The sequence below is a fragment of the Callithrix jacchus genome, chromosome 18 (assembly GCF_049354715.1).
Source record: "Callithrix jacchus isolate 240 chromosome 18, calJac240_pri, whole genome shotgun sequence".
NCBI classification, from domain to species: Eukaryota; Metazoa; Chordata; class Mammalia; order Primates; family Cebidae; genus Callithrix; species Callithrix jacchus.
Window position 1 is genome coordinate 50331027 of NC_133519.1, and position 19097 is coordinate 50350123.

The 19097-nt window shown below is 36.0% G+C and overlaps 1 protein-coding gene across 3 annotated transcripts in view; it reads left to right on the forward strand.

Annotated features, from left to right (window-relative positions):
* The window catches only part of CDC73 (cell division cycle 73), a 117132-nt gene that overhangs the window by 24398 nt on the left and 73637 nt on the right, over positions 1 to 19097 (forward strand). For all 3 annotated transcript variants that reach the window (XR_013529043.1, XM_002760459.7, XM_078355162.1), the window contains exons 8-10: positions 939 to 1037; positions 1509 to 1587; positions 3573 to 3637. Coding sequence is in view for 2 of the 3 variants with exons in the window: in XM_002760459.7 (XP_002760505.2) it covers positions 939 to 1037; positions 1509 to 1587; positions 3573 to 3637 (243 nt within the window). In the remaining variant the exon portion in view is untranslated. The remainder of the gene's footprint in view (positions 1 to 938; positions 1038 to 1508; positions 1588 to 3572; positions 3638 to 19097) is intronic.

The window sequence follows — 19097 nt, forward strand, 5'->3', positions numbered from 1 at the left end:
ATAAAATTTCAACACCAATTTTAGAGGAGACATTCAATCCATGGCATGAAGGAAGAATATTTAATGAAGGAAAGAGTAGTCAGATTAGTTAGCTGTGTTGACTTTTGATTAGCATGTAATTGCATCGTAAGTTGAAGAGCATTTTTACTTGTACTTTCCACTTATAAATCTTTGAAAAGTATACATTTGGCTGGGCGCGGTGGCTCAAGCCTGTAATCCCAGCACTTTGGGAGGCCGAGGCAGGTGGATCAAGAGGTCAAGAGATCGAGACCATCCTGGTCAACATGGTGAAACCCCGTCTCTACTAAAAATACAAAAAATTAGCTGGGCATGGTGGCGTGTGCCTGTAGTCCCAGCTACTCAGGAGGCTGAGGCAGGAGAATTAATTGCCTGAACCCAGGAGCAGGAGGTTGTGGTGAGCCAAGATCCTGCCATCGCACTCCAGCCTGGGTAACAAGAGCGAAACTTTGTCTCAAAAAAAAAAAAAAGAAAAGTATACATTTACTTCTAATAGTATCTCAGAATTGTGTAATGTGTAACAATCTGAAATTAGCACTGAAGTTTATTTAACAGAGAGGAGGATATAGTAGTTGATTTTTTTTCTCAACTAGAAGCATCTTTAGACAAATGTGTTATATTTTAATTTTATTTATGTTAACTTGTTTTCTGATTATATATTTGAATAGATGTAGAATATGAATACATTTGTAGCAGTTTAAGTAAAGTGAAAATAACGAAATGAATACCATGGGATTTATAATAGTCTCTGGGTCAATATATCAGTAGTGGTTTTTATATATGTGTATAATAATGATACCTTATGATATATATAGTAAAGAAGAACTGAGAGTAAGATAACTGAGTCTTAAATTATTTATCAAGTAACTTTACTATTGTGTGTTTCAGGTGGGCTTAATTAAAATCCATTTATATTTTAGAATTTTTCCAAGAACATTTTTGCAATTCTTCAATCTGTTAAAGCCAGAGAAGAAGGGCGTGCACCTGAACAGCGACCAGCCCCAAATGCAGCACCCGTGGTAAGAATGCTTTACTGCTTTACAGCAATTTTAATGAAGTTGCCACTTATATTGCAGTGTAGTAATGTTGAAGACATCTTTACATTTTAAAATCAGTGGATTATAAACCTTTTGCTGCTTCAGAGTATCTGAAAGATGTGAAAGCCCTCCCCAGTATTAAAAGTTACTTACTTAGGCAATACTTCTTAACTAGAGCAGTAATTCTTAACATACCTCGGTCAGAGTCTGAGACAAAAAAATCTGTTGGGTCAGAGTCTCTTAAAAAAAAATTTTTTTTTAAGTTAGCTGAGTGTGGTGGTACATGTTTGTGGTCCCAGCTACTTGGAAGGCTGAGGTGGGAGGATCACTTGGGCTTAGGAGGTCTTGGCTGCAGTGATCTGTGATCACACTGCTGTACTCCAGCACATTAAATAAGTGATATTTAAAAATATTAACATGTTACTCATAATTAAAAAAAATTTTTTTTAACAGGATCCCACTTTGCGTACCAAACAGCCTATCCCAGCTGCCTATAACAGATATGATCAGGAAAGATTCAAAGGAAAAGAAGGCAAGTTGCTTAATTCTTATCTTCCCCTTAGTGGGGTTGTGTTGAACTTGAGAGGCAGTATGGCCTGATGTTTAAGGGTGAGGGTTGGCAACGTAATGTCTGCAGGCCAGATCTTACCCACTACAGTTTTTTGTAAATAACATTTTGTTGGGACACAGCCACACCCATTCATTTATGCATTTTATGTATGGCTTCTTTGGCTTTGTGACTTCAGTATTGAATTTTCAGCCTACAAAGGCTAAAAATATTATCTGGCCCTTTACAGAAAAAAATTGGCCAGTCCCTGATTAATAGCATGGATTCTGGATCCAACAGCTTATGTTGCAGTAACTTTTTGTGTGAATTTTAATGTTACTTTTAACTGCATTCTGTCTTAGTTTTCTCCTCTGTATAATTAAAATACTATTATAGTACCTGTTTCTTCTGGTTATTCTGAGTATTGGACTGGTTAATAAATATTAAGTTCCCAGAATAGTATCTTATATGTAAGTAAATTATCTATACATATTTGCTGTTATTCATACTGCTTTTGTTTTTAAATAGAGACTCTGTATGTTAAATCGTGTTTCTGAAGTTATAAATGTGCACATTGTGAACTTGGAAACAGATTTTGACCAATGATGGCAGGACTTACTTTGTGATAGCTTACGTGGTATTCTGGCCAATGCAATAATAGACCATTTCTGCAGTTGTTGGGTGAAACTAATGTCAGGGTAACTTCCTCTTGGGATCTTCATTCATTATGACTTGATACATGAAAGTAAGGTTTAGAAGCAATGGAAGTTAATGGTATTTTAAAGCATAATCTGAAGTCTTCCTTTAAATTTTTTTTAAAGTGTATGTAACCTTGATGCAATGAATTTTGTGTGCCAACTTCATTTAGTTGATAAAGGCATGCACCGGATATGTGCCATAAAAAGACAATAGTCCATGCTTTGCTTCACACTTTTATGTTTTTCTTGGGGAATGAATTATATAAAGCAGAGACTGGTAAATTACAGCCCTGAAACTAAATACAAACCTCCATGGGGCAAATTGGGCTGCCCCCAGTTGATCACATATATTGTCTATTCTGCTTTTGCACTGCAACTGCAGAATTGAGTAGTTGTGACAGAGATTTTAAGGCCTACAGTATATAAACCGTTTACTATGTGACCCTTTACAAAAGGCGTATTGGGATTCTGTCCTGTCACTCCAATCATTATTTACAACATTACTTTCTATAGAATATGTAATATGGTTGGTTGCTGTGGCTCATGCCTGTAATTCCAGCAGTTTGGGAGGTGGAGGCAGGACGATTGCTTGAGCTCAGTACTTTGTGACCAACCAGCCCGAGCAACAAGGCAAGACCCCATTGCTACTTAAAAGTACAAAAAAATAGCCGGGTGTGGTGGTACATGCCAGCGGTCCTAGCTACTCAGGAGGTTGAGGTGGGAGGATTGTGTGAGCCTGGGGAGGGGGTTGGGGTTGGTAGTACAGGTTGCAATGAGCTGAGATTGTGCCACTGTACTCCAGACTAGGTGACAGAGACCCTATCTCAAAAGAAAAAAAAAACATATATATAAGGCATATATAAATAAGTATATGCCTTACGATTGAAATTTTGGAACACTACTTTTTATAACTGGGTCTTCTCATGATATTAGGTGCTTTTAGTGGTACTATCATTGAGTGTTAGTAAGTAATTTGGGGTTATAAAGTATTCAGTCTACATTTTGAATGTAATTGCAGAGATAGTCTTAATCAGCTTCTACACGGTAGGCTTGTTGGTCTCTATTTAATATATTAGTATTTTTGAGCCTAGCTTCCTTTTTAAAGTTTTTGTCTTTACAAGTATGTAATTTAATTTTACATAGTAGATTGAAGGCTTTGTTATACTATTGAACCATCAGATACAGTGTAGATTATTACTTTAGATTTGTTACAGATCATAAGATGCATGATCTATAAAATCTTAACAGCAAACCTCTTTTTTTTTTTCATAGAAACGGAAGGCTTCAAAATTGACACTATGGGAACCTACCATGGTATGACACTGAAATCTGTAACGGTAAGTTAATTTGGCTGTAGATGCTCTTTTGTTCCAGGGATTTTATGTGAGTAGCACATGTTGAAGAAAATCTTTATTTCCTCATATTTTTTATTTCAAACATTTTTCTTTATTGATCACTTGTGCTGATTGATCTGTGTGGTGTATTATTTGATTCATAGGTATCCTGTTTCGTTTTTCTTTTCCTTCGAACTAAGTTGAGTATGTGTAAATAAAAGTGATTTGATTAACTTGCAAGTAGGGCAATGCACCTGGTCAGTATTTAAAACTATTGAGTTGCAAAGTCAGTTTGGGAGAGCTTTTTGCCATCATATCATTTGTTTTTAAAAATGTAATATATTACACTCTTTAAAGGGATGGAATATAGTGATTACAATGCTTACAAAGTATGTAATTGGTAGAACTAAATATTTAGGTGTCTGTGAATATAAGCCTTTGGTTCATGTTTAGCAAACTTTATTTTTTAACCTCCAAAAAATGGTTATTTCTGTATATTCTGACAAAGCCATATTTAACACTTTAAATTTATATTTAGTCAGTGATTGGTCTTGGTATTGTAGAACAGGAATTCTCTTAACCTCATTTTTTATATTTATATTCTAGATCATTATACCTTTTGTACTTGTATTTATATTCTAGATCATTATACTTTTAAAATACTATGCATGTATATTAGATAGAGTATGCTTAAGACAGTAATACCAAACTTCTGTCTTTGCTTGTGATCATCAGATCTTTATGGACTCTGTATGACATGGAATCATTATATATTTGCTGTGATTTCTCAGAACTAACATACATCTTTATACCTATGTGGGATTTTTCAGGTTTTATTCACTTATTTCCAAAAGCAAATAAGTACAGAGATCTGATTTTAAGTTTGTTTTTTTCTGAACTTCAAATTGGGATTGGATATTAGATATTTTGTTAATATACTTGTTTTTAAATTGCTATTAGATTTGATTTTGTATTACTAAATTATATGTAGACTAATGAATTCACTCAGCAAGTATTTATTGAGCATTTGTGTCAGAGCCTGTTGTTGCTGGTCATACAGCTGTGGGTAAGACAGATGAGGCTTCCTTAGAGAAGTCAGAGATACTTCTCTGAGGAGGCAGCAGTTGAGCAGACACTTGGAATAGCATTCTTCTCCATCAGAGCGGGAAAAAGACTGAGGTCCATATGGCAACAGCAAGGAGGCCAGTGTTGCTGGAGGTCAGAGAATTAGGGGAAAAGTCAAGCAGGATTAGATACACTCAGCTTATGTGATCTGCCTGGTTCTTCCTGACTTCAATATATGATTCATGGCTGAAGATTCAGTTTAAATTCTTACGTGATTTGATTACTGACATCTTGGGAACAGAACTTGCCTACTTAGGGAATGCCCTAAGTACCACAGAACTTGCCTGCTGATCATTCCCTAAGTGAACTAGTTATGGAATGAAATCACTATCCTTGGGGAGTCATCAAAGTAAGTTTGTGCTATTGTTGTTGTTACTGTTTTTTTACTTTTCTTATCCATCCCTACAGCTCTGAAATGCCATGAAATGGTTTTATTATCTGAGCTTCTTTGCAAATAGTAAAATCTGTGATTATTTTTACGTAGTCTTTGTACAGAGCAGTATTTCTAAAATTTAAGGATAGCCTCTTAATTGATCAGTATGAGAATGATGTGATTCTGCATCATCAGAGACTGTCCCTAAATGTACTTCAAAGAGAGGTGAATTTAAGCAAATTTATGCTGCGTGATTTTAAAGAATAATCATGAAAAAAGCATTGTGTAGGAATGCAACAGAAAGACTAAAAATGGTTAAATTGCTGATAGCTTTATTATATTAATACCAAGTTTGAATCTGTGTTGCTTGTGATCTGATTTATGCAGTTGTTAGAATGAATAAACAGAGAAGTTTGAACTTGAAAGCTTTGAAGTTCTCAGATAATTATTTTTTAGTTGTGTCTCAGACTTACATTTCCAATTTAATATTCTTTTCTCCTCTTTTCTGCTTTGTACTTATTACCTGTTTGTGAGCTTATGAGTTGCACCAACTTTCTACCTTATTCTCCAGTCAGGAAAGTTTCTCCTTTATCATATCCACCCAGACATACAAAGATGTTAAATATGTGTTAGAAGGCTTTGCTGCCCAGATGCAGCTTCCTTTGCAATTTATGTATGGTTCATTTTTGCTGTCATTTTTCTCCAAGGTTTTGATATGCCTAGTTGATAGACATAGTGAATAAAATTAGGATGAATCTATGTATCTTTTAAGTTAAGCATCAGATTTATATTATATGCAAGACTAAATTAGGCAGATGGCCAGAATACTTTATACCAATAGATTATTTCCTATATATATTATGGAGAAGGATATACCTTTTGTTAATCATGTTTCATAAGAATCATGAAGTTAGTAAAATCATGAGTAGAATCATGAGTTAGTAAAAATTTTTATAGAAGTAAAGGCCCAGGGAGGGTGCTTTCCTAATACTTTATGAAAATGAGAGTTATTCAAAATTATTATAGCAACAGAAACCCAGGTATCTTTAAAGTTACAAGTTTGTATAGTTGGGTTTCTGGTAAACTTTTGACTTAGATCAGGAAATATGTTTCATAGTAAAGGTTCCAGAGGCCCAAGCCATGAAATAATTGATTTGCTAGAGAACTTTTCCAAGTTTGGAACCTCTCCCCAAATTTGTTACTTGGGTTCTATAATGTTTAAGAAACACTAGGTTATGTCAGGTGCAGCGACTCAGGCCCGTAATCCCAGCACTATCGGAGGCTAAGGTGGGCAGATCACTTGAGGCCAGAAGTTCAAGACCAGCTTGGTCAACATGGCAAAACCTCATCTACTAAAAATACAAAAATTAGCTAGGGCATGGTGGCACATGCCTGTAATCCCACCTACTCAGGAGGCTGAGGCAGGAGAATCACTTGAACCCAGGAGGCTGCAGTGAGTCAAGGTTGCCCCACTGCACTCCAGTCTGGGTGACACAGCAAGACTCTGTCTCAAAACAAAACAGAACAAACAGAAAAAAACCAGTTGATTAAACAGATTTTGTGGTTCAGGAACCTCATTGTTTTTAATGTAAGAGTATCTAACTTTGAAGAATTTGCATTCTTTGGCAAGCTTATTTAACCTTCCAAGTTTACCTCTACCCTAACACCTAGAGAAGATTCTTGGAAAGAACTAGTGTTGCATAGAATCAGGTTAAGTGAAACTATCTCAGAATTATATGTTGGACGTAGAAACCATTCAGTGGCGGAAATAACAGTATTTTTCATGGGTTCGTTTTGTGAAAGGTTGTATTAGTCAAAGAAAATGTCACTTGAGAAAGTTTTTTCTTGTATGGTAAATAAGAGAATATGATGAAGACCTGTCTTTGTTAGCTGTAGCAAGGAACCTATTTATGGTTCCACTGGAGAAAGAGTTAGAAGATGATGATCACAGTTCACTCTTGTTAATAAGGATTTGGTAGTTGCATTGAGAACCACTTCATTTTAACCTGTCTGGCCTGTTCTGTTTAATTGGAAGGGTTACAAACTCTAACCTCTGTATGTTTTTAGTAGATATCATGGACTCTTGATTACCTTACTGTTCTCATTTTTGAAGAAGCATCTCACATTCTGCAGTTATAGAGATTAAAAGCTTTCCTTTAAGATCTTTACTTGAATTTATTCCAATAGTCATCATAGTTCTTACAGTGAGTATGCTTTGGGTAATGAGTTTTCTGATAGTAAGTAAACTTTGGTAGATTTATATAGAATTTGTTAGAGGTGTAATAATATTACCATCAACTCTCGGGAGATCTAGAATCTCAGTCTGTAAACCGGGTTATATTCTAAAAGCAGGAACACATACATTAGTACCCACCCCACCCCACCACTGTTTTATAAAGCCTTCCTTCATTCTCATTTGGTTGGTTAATTTGTTGTTCATCTCTGCTTGAAGTGTTATGGACGTGCTATAGTGGCAGTAATGTTCTGGAGTTGAGTGTAGAGTTCAGTCCTGCAGATAATGGAAAATTTTTCAAGGCTGTCTTCCTTAGGGCTCTATTTCCTTTAGCAAATATTTGTTTAGTGCATGCCGTGTGCCTTGCACTGTGCTGGGTGCTGGCACATCAAAGATGAACAAAACCAGACATATTCTTATGGACTTTATGATCTGGTTGGGGAGGGACACATTAGTCACACTGTAAAATTGTGACTGTGCCAAGTGTTAGAGGTACATTGTGCAACAGGAGCCTAAAATTGGGGGATTTACCGCAGGAGTCAGAGTACTTCATTGAGGAGGTAATGAAGATCAGAACTTTACGTAGGATTTAACTTGGTGATGACAGGAAAACACATTGTAGGAGCAGTGAACAAAAAGCAGGAGTAAAAGCCCTGTGATGGGGAGAGCATGGGGACTAGAAAGATTTGAAAGGAGACTGGTTATTGTATAGGTTTTAAGGATGCTGGTCAGAAAGTTTCTTCTTTCTTTCTCTTCCTCCTAACTGCTTGTAGGTAAGTTTTTTCTTTCTCTTCCTACTGCCTGCTTGTAGTCAAGTTTCTCTTTCTCCTGCCTGCTTGTAGGAAAGTTTCTTTTTCTTCTTCCTGCCTGTTCAAATGTTAGTGCATTATGGCATTACATTACACTAACATTTATGAACAGGCAGGAAGAAGAAGATGGTAAGGTAGCATGCTTCTGGAGTCATTCATCGTGCCAATCTAAATGTGGCCCCAGATATGTTTTATTTGGCATCCATTGTAACTTAAATTTTTATCTTATTCATCACCATTTAAAAATAAGAGCTTATCACATAAACAGTCTGGATTTCTATCTTCTTTAAAATCTATCTGGTATGACTGGTACGGGGTCTGTAGTCTCACATGGCAATAGCCACATCCACATGAGCAGGAACTCCCTCCTTTAGAAAAGAGGTTTTCTCTAGATTGCCACAGGCCTCACCGCTCTGTTGTCTTTTATATAGCCTTCTTTTCTTATTTCTGCTACATTCCTAGACTGTTTTGGCCAGCCAGTTGGAGCACTCTGTGTTCTAGAGGCAGTGCCAGTTTGTTAAAGATAAGATAATCAGTTGGAATTACAACAAAAATGAGGCTTTGAAGTCAGTCCTGGCTTTGATTCTCAGTTCTACCCCTCATTCTGCTGGTGAAGTGGAGAAGGTTGTTTAACCTTTCTCTCAGTGATCTTGTTTTTATTTTACAATAAATATAATAGAACTTACGTAATAGTGTTGTTGAAGATTGAAGGAGACACTGATAAAATGCTTAGCACAAAGGTTTAACAAATGATAGCTACTTATATTACTAATTTATAATTCTGTAAACTCAGACTTATATGTAAAATGTAGGTAGCTTTATAGTGTTCATAATTTATTGTATTACTATAATATGCATTTAATATTGTTAGTGATACAATTTTCATTCAAAGTTATGAAGACTATATAAATATTATGATAATCTTTTTTCTCTCAAGTAATTGGTATATTTTTACAACAGTTTTGTATTGTTATAGCAGAGATCTTTCACCTTTGAGAGAAAGTAGCTGCAAATAAGTTATATAAGGAGGGTAATAACTAGGTTAGCTTTTTCCGTCCATTAGGACTCATACATAGAAAGAAATGTTATTTCTTTAGTTTTAAGTTACTGACTTTCTGGCCAGGCATGGTGGCTTATACCTGCAATCCTAGCACTTTGGGAGGCTAAGGCAGGAGGGTAGCTTGAGGCTAGGAGAGCCTGTGCACAGCAGCAAGACCCTATCTCTAAAAATAAAAAAAAATTGATTAAGTAACTTTCATCTGGAAAGTATATAAAGTGTTCAGGATTTTAATATGTAGTCAGAATTATAAGTAGGAATATTACTTTTATAAAATGGATTTTTTGTACTCTGTGTTTAGACTGGCATATTTTTCTTTGAGAATATTATATTACACTTGAAATAATTTTCAAAACTTGTTGCTTGTCTTGATATTTCAGGGAACAAAGTGGTTCTGTCATGTGTCCGCCGAAGCAGTATAAAGGTGGTGTACTCCTTAAATGAAGCATTATTTTGTTTTTTATTATGTGTGTAAAAACTGTTTACAAAATGTAAAAATTAAAATAGTAATCCCAGCTGTTAATCCCAGGGACATTATTGTCCATCGTATCCCTCAAGTTTTGAAAGTTTATTTTTTATACTTACTACCTGCTACATAAAGTCATACTTCGGTATTAACATATTGTGTGTTCTGTACAGTTTTTTTGGTTATGCGTTTTCATGGACTTTTCTAAGAAACCATCACTAAAGTGAATAGGGAATTTTTTTTCTCTTTTAGCACAAATAGGTTCAACAAATAGTACTCATAAAAAATCCTTTATATCTCTTTTATAGTAATCTTCCCCCTTGTGATTTTTCCAACTTTTTATGGGGGGAGGGCAGATAATGTTCTGGTTATAGATTTGGACCGAGTCTTACAGTAAGGGCGATACCAGAGAGAACTTTCTATTATGATTTGCTGCAAATCAAGCCCCAGTTTCTCATCAGAAAGATGATGTAACTTCCTTAGGGATTTGTTTTGAGGTTTAAATGTGTCCAGTTATACCTTGTTTAGCATTGTCCCTTTCACTGCTTTTTAAAAAAATTATTTTATTTTATTTTTTGAAACGGAGTCTCCCTGTCTCACCCAGGCTGGAGTGCAATGCTGTGATCTCAGCTCAGTGCAACCTCCTCCTCCCAGGTTCAAGTGATTGTTCTGCCTCAGCCTCCTAAGTAGCTGGGATTACAGGTGTGTACAACCACGCCTGGCTAATTTTTTGTATTTTAAGTAGAGACCGTATTGGCCAGGCTGGTCGCGAACTCCTGACCTCAAGTGATCTGTCTGCCTTGGCCTCCCAAAGTGCTTGGATTATAGGCATGAGCCACTGTGCCCGGCCTGCTTTCACTGCCTTTTGATTGTAGTATGGAATTAATTGTAGTTATTGCATAAATATTTTTATATTAAAATATATAATATTTTGTAAATGTTTTATACGGAATAATGCAGGTATAGTCTTATTCTCTAATTCACTAATATTTAGACAACGTTTATTTAGATGGCTAAATATTAAATCATTTCATGCCTTTCTTGTGGTAAGAGGTGTTACAATCTAACCTTAATGTTTTGTCAACATAATTAGCATTTTGGTGCTAATGTACTTCAAGAAAAATGAGTTACAGCAACAGAACATACTAACGTGTCAGGAAATTTTAATACATGTAAAGCGAAGATTATGTGGTTTCGTTTCTGTATCTTAACAGATTTTTTGAAAATCCATTGCACACTCGTTGGGTTTATGTAAACCTGTACAATTGAATTCAGTTTAGCTTTGTATTTTGTTAAAGAATGACTGTTGGTTTACCCAAAACATGTTAGAGATTTTAGTTAATATATGTAACATAAAATTATTCTACCAATGACTGTGGAGTTAATGCCACAATCACAAAACACCAAAATTTATTTTAGAAAGAAACAAAAGTTATTGTTGGCACATGTATCAGAGTAATCTGGAAATAGTATAATTTTTAATAATAAATTTAACATCACCTTGTCTTAAAATGTTGTAATACTGATCGTTTTAAGAATAGGAAACATAGAAACCAGTTTTGAAATGTATTTTGCTAGATAACAATTTATACTATGAAACTTCATTTTGATTACATGTATTCTCTTAATTATAGTTCAGTATATAATGCAATTATGTATGACTCTCAGAATTGCATGAAGATTTTAGTTTTCTTTCAGCTTAATAGAGCTTTTAATTCCAATTTCTGTTAAACTGTATCAGTGCAACTTTAATTCATTAAATTTTAGCAAAATTAGTGTCAGTGTTAAACATATTTTATAACCTTTAACTTCTGACACCTCCTTGTATTTTAGATTAGCCACTACTGTTCTTTAACATCTAAATGCTCTTATATATTTCTCTTTATTATTTTGACGAGCAAAGATTAATCTTTAATGTCTCCTTTAACTTTAGGACAGATGTTTTAAATCACTTGATTCAGATGAAAAAAACAGTGTATTTAACAACATGTCATGTTTGGGGGTTTGGGTATGTCCTTGATGGGAACTTTCCATTGGCTATCGCTGACTGAGCTTTAGTTTGCTAGATCAATTTCTGGGTCTTTTGTAAATTGATTGAGATCTTGAGAGACCTTTCAGTCTTTTATGTAATTCCTGCATTCAGATTTTTAAAATTAATTGTCTTAGTATTCACTGGAGTGTCTAGTTAGTTCATCCCCTCTCCCCTCTCCCATCCTACCAAATCTCATTTGATCTTTAATTCTAGGTTTTGGTTTCTTTTCCAGGTCTTTTTCTTGATGGATGTTTCTTTTAGTGTTGTTCTTCTTGTCTTTCCTGCATCTCATGTTCCTCTGTGAGTGACTGTTCCCATGTTTATTTTAAATACTTGTTTTTAAACTCTTACTTGCTTCTGTTCTGCACATATCTTGCTATTTAGAAACTAAGTTCTTATTTGAAATTTCAGAATGGTGCTTTGCACTGAATCCATTGAAGACATATTCACTTGAAATGCTTAGAAATGAAAACTTTAGTTTTAATTAGAGACAAAAGTTACCATAGTACTCAGGTAACTGTTGTGCTTGTCATATTTTGTAGTGTCATTGAAAAAGCTTTTATTTTTACAGTTAGATTTTTGCAACTGCATATAAGATCAAAAATTGGAGTTTTATTTTGAAATCAAGTCAGTTTAACTTTATTTATTTATATACACAGTCTCGCTCTGTCACCCAGGCTGGAGTGCAGTGGCGTGATCTCAGCTCACTACAGCCTCTGCCTCCCAGGTTCAAGCAATTCTCCTGCCTCAGCCTCCCAAGTAGCTGAGATTACAGGCATGTGCCACCATGCCCTGGCTAATTTTTGTATTTTTAGTAGAGATGGGGTTTCACCAAGCTGGCTGGGCTGGTCTCGAACTCTTGATCTCAAGTGATCCGCCTGCCTTGGCCTTCCAAAGTGCTAGGATTACAGGTGTGAGCCACTGTGCCCTGCCAGTTTAACATTTTTACACATTACAATTAGAATTGATTCAGTCTTTTATCATCCTTTACAGTGAATTCTGGACATTATCAATCCTATAATCATTTACCACCCCAAATTTGGTATTTGTGGTTAGATGCTCCCATTTTCCTACAGTGTCTTTCTGTCATTTCTACCTTATGTGTGGTGCCATAAATATCCTGGAATTGAATTCCTAATATATTTCAGTATACCAAACTCGGGAAGTAAAATTAAGCAGCTCTTTGATCTTTCAGAAGTTACTGCATTCTTACTGTGCTCTATAGATGGCTTTTAGAAAATAATCCTTCATTTAGCTACTGATATGATTATAATATTTTAGCAATCTTAAAAGGCCATACAAGATATTTCACAGTATCTTAGGAGTTACTGAATTTTAAATACAGCAACAGAATAATAACCAATTACTCTGATAGCAAATTTGTAGGTACATTATAATTCATCAAGAGCTTTGGGGATGTGTGTGTGCCCGCGCGTGTGTATGTGTGTGTGTATTTTTTTTTCGTTTCCCCCTCCTACAAAAGTTAACAGGCTGGGCGCAGCGGCTCATGCCTGTAATCCCAGCACTTTGGGAAGCTGAGCCCAGAAGTTCGAGACCAGTCTGGGCAACATGGCAAAATCCTGTTTGTACAAAAAATTCAAAAATTAGCCGGGGATGGTAGTGTGCATTTGAGGAGACTGAGGCAGGCAGATTGATTAGGCCCGGGAGGTTGTGGCTGCAGGGAGCTGTTATTGCGCTACTACACTCCAGCCTGGGCAACAAAGGCCTCCCTTCCCCCACTCAAAGAAGCTATTTTAAGAAGAAATTCACAAACTTAACTATTTATGTAACTTGATATTGGAAAATAATTTTCTTCAGCTAGGTTAAATGCAGTAGATATAAATGATCTAATACTTTCCAATAAATTGATTTCAATTTTAGGACACCTGTGATATACATTTGTATTATTTCTAACTTTTCTGAGTCATTATTAATATTATGTATAATAATACAGTAAGTTTGTATAATTTTTTTAGTGCTTTAAACATTAGTGTAAAAGTTATAGTATAATAGATTTTATGAAACTATGCTTCATTATGTGATACTGGTAGTATTACATTTATGTTTTATGTTAGAACCCTTTTGTAGATGATTTGAGACCAATCCACAGTACATAGTAACTGGTTCTACATATCTGCACAGTTTCAGTCAACATCTTTTCTCTGTGACAGACCAAAGGAGAAATAACTGCTGGTGATGAGCAGCAGTTAAGAGGTTTTGTTGCCTATGGTTGATCAGCTGCCTGAATCTCAAGTTGTCTCATAGGGTGGCTTTAAAGTTAGTAATTTGCTGTAGCCCAGAGAAAGGCTGAGAAACTAGGTAATGTTAGTGTACCATGAGAAATTGATTCATTTTAATTAAGCTTATGAGAGTAGCATTTGAAATCAAATACTGATTTATTAATTTTCAGTGATAAATGTAATTAACAAGGGCACTGGATTCTCACCTCTAGCCACGTACATGTTCTCTGTGTAAAGCTGCATTGGAAATCATAGTATACTGCATAATGAGTGTATAATACATTATGTCCTTCAGAGGCTTAATGGTGTTGAAGTAGTCTGTTATTTTTAACTCTTCATCAAAAAAGACTTGTTGCCAGGCCAGGGTCACTTTCCCCTTGGGCACTGCTTAGATGGGTTTTGTCATCTTTTGCCATTGTGATTCCTGTTCCATGTTGTGTCTGACTAATCCCTCTCCAGTTGGAAATGATGTATTGTTTCTTTAAATGTGTATATTACTGAATCAACTTTAGGACTGTAGTTCATTTCATTCTATTTGATTTGTTAAAAGTGTTGGTGAGGGAACTAGCTCTTTTGAATTTGGAATTCATATGTAGGTATCCAAAGGATCTGATTTATTGCTGGAGAGGGTAGGAGCAGTAGAATGACCTTGCTGCAAGTTTGAGCTGTAAATTTAGGATTAGTCACATTTAGTTCTGTTGATTTGGAAGGGGAAAGAACAGCAGGGATTTGGAAATCTTTCTTTCTAAAGAGATGGGGTCTGACTCTGTTGCCCAGGCTGGCCTGGACTCTGGGCTCAAGCTGTCCTCCTGCCTTAGCCTCTCACATACCTGAGACTACAGCTGTATGCCACTTTCCTCAGCACAGAAATCAGTTTCTCTACCTTTCACTTATTAGAGGGTGACAGTCAAATTAAGGAGGTTACTAAACCTTACCCTTCCGGTTAGTCATTTCAGTGCTGCAAAGATATCTACAGTTTGTTTCTTAGCAATGTATAAAAGTACTTAAGATTTGGAATGTAGTCAGTATGAGTAAAAAATCAAATATGGTTAAAGTACAAATACAGAAGTATAAAGAAGACTTTATGTATCAGTAGATAAATAATAATTCTGTGTTGTGATGAACGTTTTACACAACCTCAGGATGGCCTCATTAAAAAAATTCTGAGACGTGTTTGAAAGATGTGAAGATTTGCATAGCATAATTGCAAAGCATGAAATAGTTTTCATAAGAATGATTGGTGGATTGTGTAGAAAATGTTGTTTACATTTTACTCATTTGGTTATACTTATATAAAGTGTATTTAGTGAAATTACCAGAACCATTTTCAGTAAGACAATAATCTGTCTTTTTCCCTCTTTCACCCTTATATGCATGCACATGCATTCACACCTCTCTCTCCCTCCCACACATGCATACAATTGATCAAAATGTGGTTGAGGTCTCCATTGGTACATTTAAACTGAGCATACTAAGATTTGGTCTATAAGGAACAACCTACCATTTTTATATGGGCCTTTATTTACTTATGCTGTATTGATATTTGGTGTTTGCCCATAAAAAAAAGCCAGCCATCCTTTCATGATGAGTTTTACATGTAAGGGCTGTTATGCCTTGTAATTTTAGGTTGACTTCTTTAAAAAACAATTATCAAGTCTGTCATAAAACTTAATTTCCAAACACCATTTGGTGTTTGTTATCTAAGCTGAACTCTTAGAAACTTTAATGTGAATTTTTTTTAAATGAAAATATAAAAATGAAGAGTCAGGTATGAACAAAAGTAAATAATACAGCAGGAGTTTGTATACTTTAAGTGCCCTTTCTTTCTTTCCTTCCTTATCTCTTTCCTTCTCTCTCTTTCTCTCTCCTTCCTTCCTTCCTTCCTTCCTTCCTTCCTTCCTTCCTTCCTTCCTTCCTTTCTCTCTCTTTCTCTCTTTCTTTCTCTTTCTCTTTTTCTCTCTTTTTTTTTTTTCTCTCTGTCTCTCTTTCCTTCTTTCACAGGGTCTTGCCCTGTCACCCAGGCTGAAGTGCAGTAGAACTCATTGCAGCCTCTGTCTCCTGGGTTCAATCAGTCCTCCCACCTCAGCTGGGACCACAGGCATGCACTGCCACACCCAGCTAATTTTGGTATTTTTTGTAAAGACAGGGTTCACCATGTTGCCCAGGCTGGTTGCTAATGATCCTCCTGCTTTGGCCTTTGAAAGTGCTGGGATTACAGGTGGCAGCCACTATGCCCAGCCTTAAATGTGTTTTCATTATTGCCTTACATTGTTTTAGTATACAGTGATTTAAAATGGTTTAAATGTAGTGATTTAAATTGCGGATTGAGAAACATCTTCTTTAAAGGGCCAGAAACTAGTATTTTAGGCTTACAGCCGATAGACAAAATCAAAGAAATTATGTAGGTACTTATGTAACGAGAGGTAAGTCAAATTTTCACAAATTTTTAATGGCAAGTACAATGCATGATAATCATCTGTAATACTAGTTTGATAATGACAATAATGGAATTTCTTTTTGGGTGGAGAGATAACATTTTTCTTAATTGAAGTTCCAAGTTAGTATTCTCTATTAACAAAATTCATTGCAAACATTCATTAATGCTGGTTTATAATGAGATTTTATGTCTTATTTAAAAATTCATTATGTAATTGGGAACTTCCACATAACCCTCCATTGGTGGTGATAAATCAGCAAATATCAAGAAAATAATCAAGTAGAATTATTAGATGGACTAAATTTGCCCAACTAAGCTGTTTTAAGCTCCACACATTTTTAACTACCATTTGTTGTGGTAACACCAACATCTTAATAGATTCTCTTTCATTAGTGTTTTCTGAACTACTTTGAAATTATTCCTGCCTGTAGTTGTTTTATGTAGACTACTAATAGAGGCTAATTCCTCAGCCACTTCAAAACATGACTTGGACTCCTCGAATAAACAGCTGAGTGGTATTAGTAACATGTTAACAAGAGTCAAGGACAACAACTCAGTCATTTTCCTTGACTTCTGATTGACAATTGGTGTTGCTACACCGTGACGTCAACCATTAAGCCCCGTAGTGAAAAGGCTAATAATAGTCGTAAACAAGTTTATTTTCTCTGAATACATTTTTTTGGCTGCTTCAATCAAATCATATTTAATTAATTCACCATCGATTAACCATTTTCCTTACTTACCTAACAAGGAAGCTCTCGAATCTGCTTCACAGCCTAATTTTAATTTTTGTAAAGAAATTTTATGATGAGATACTCCATTTTAAAGTTTTTCATTTTTCTGACCATTGCTTTCATGTCAGTTGGGAATATTGTGATGAGTGCCTAGTCTGGTAATATTTATGTTGTATTATTTTAGTTCAGTTTTAGTGTCATTGCATTAGATGGTAAACAGTGCTTTGCTGTCTTAATTTCACAGTACATTAAAGAGTATACTACTTTTCTCGTGTGTGTGTGTGTGTGTGTGTGTGTGTGTGTGTGTTTTGACACAGACTCTCACTCTGTTTGCCCAGGCTGGAGTGCAGTGGGTGATCTTGGCTCACTGCAACCTCTGCCTCCCTGGTTCAAGCAATCCTCTCACCTCAGCCTTCTGAGTAGTTGGGATTACATGTACACAACACCACGTCTGCCTAATTTTGTATGTTTGGTAGAGACAGGGTTTCACCATGTTGGCCAGGCTGGTCTCAAACTCCTGATCTCACGTGAACTGCCCACTTCTGCCTCCTAGAGCTCTGGAATTACAGGTGCGAGCCACTGTGCCTGGCCTCTTTTTGTTTTAATATGATGGGTAGGTACCAGCCACTTTTTGTTTTAATGTGATGGGTAGATATCAGTAATTAAGATAAAATTCAGATGTCCTTATATGGCAAAATGCTTGGCACACAAAATGCTGTGTTTTGCATTCATCCAGGAAATGTTGCGTTCCTGCTGTGTACTAGGCAGTGTTGCAGGCCTTGGGGATACAGAGATAAATAGGAGGGAGGACAAACTAAATTTAGTGAGACATACTTTTTGGAGGATTAAAGTAAGGTAAAGAAATATAATTGCGTTTTTGTGATTTGTATTGTGCCAACTAAACCTGAGAGTATCACATAAGGTTTCTGTTGTCCATATTTAACGCTGCCCTTTTTTTTTTTTTTGAGACAGAGTCTCACTCTGTTGCCCAGGCTGGAATGCAGTAGCACAGTTGTGGCTCACTGCAACCTCCCAGTTCAAGCAATTCTCTTGCCTCAGCCTTCTGAGTAGCTGGGATTACAGGTGCCTGCCACCACAGTCGACTAATTTTTGTATTTTTAGTAGAGACGGATTTTCACCATGTTGGCTAGGCTGGTCTCAAACACCTGATATCAGGTGATCCACCTGCCTCAGCCTCCTAAAGTGTGTGAGCCACCATGTCGTGCCACACTCTGCTGTTTTAAAGGCAGTCATAGACAGTAGGTAAATGAATGAGTTTGGTTGCATTACAGTAAATCTTTATGGATGCTGAAATTTGAATTTCATATAATTTTTACATTTTAAATAATGTTTTTGATTATCTAGATTTTTTTCCCCACCATTTAAAAGTGTAAAAACCAGTCATGGCCTGTGAGCCATACAAAAACAAGTAGTGGTCTGAATTTGGCTCATGGCTATATTTTACTTACTCTTGACTTACATTTTTATCAATGGATATAGAGGCAGCTTTTTTTTTTCTAATTCAAGTAATTAGTACTTGTCCAATTTTGCATCCTTAGAAATTGATGTTCAGATGAATTTTAGGAAGGATGCTATTTAAACACACCCGTACCTGGCATATGCATTGAGTAAAAATATGAACTTATAATGTTAAATTTGTGAGAATGAGGCTGGGCATGGTAGCTCACACTTGTAATCCTATCACTTTGGGAGGCCAAGGTGGACAGATCATTTGAGGCCAGGAGTTTGAGACCAACCTGGCCAACATGGTGAAACCTTGTCTCTACTAAAAATAAAAAAAATTAGCTGGGCCTGGTGGCACATGCCTGTGATCCCAGCTACTCAAGGGGCTGAGGCAGGAGGATCGCTTGAGCCCAGGAGGCAGAGGTCACAGTGAGCCAAGATTGCACCACTGAACTCCAGCCTGGGCGACATAGCAAGACTGTCTCAGTCAGTC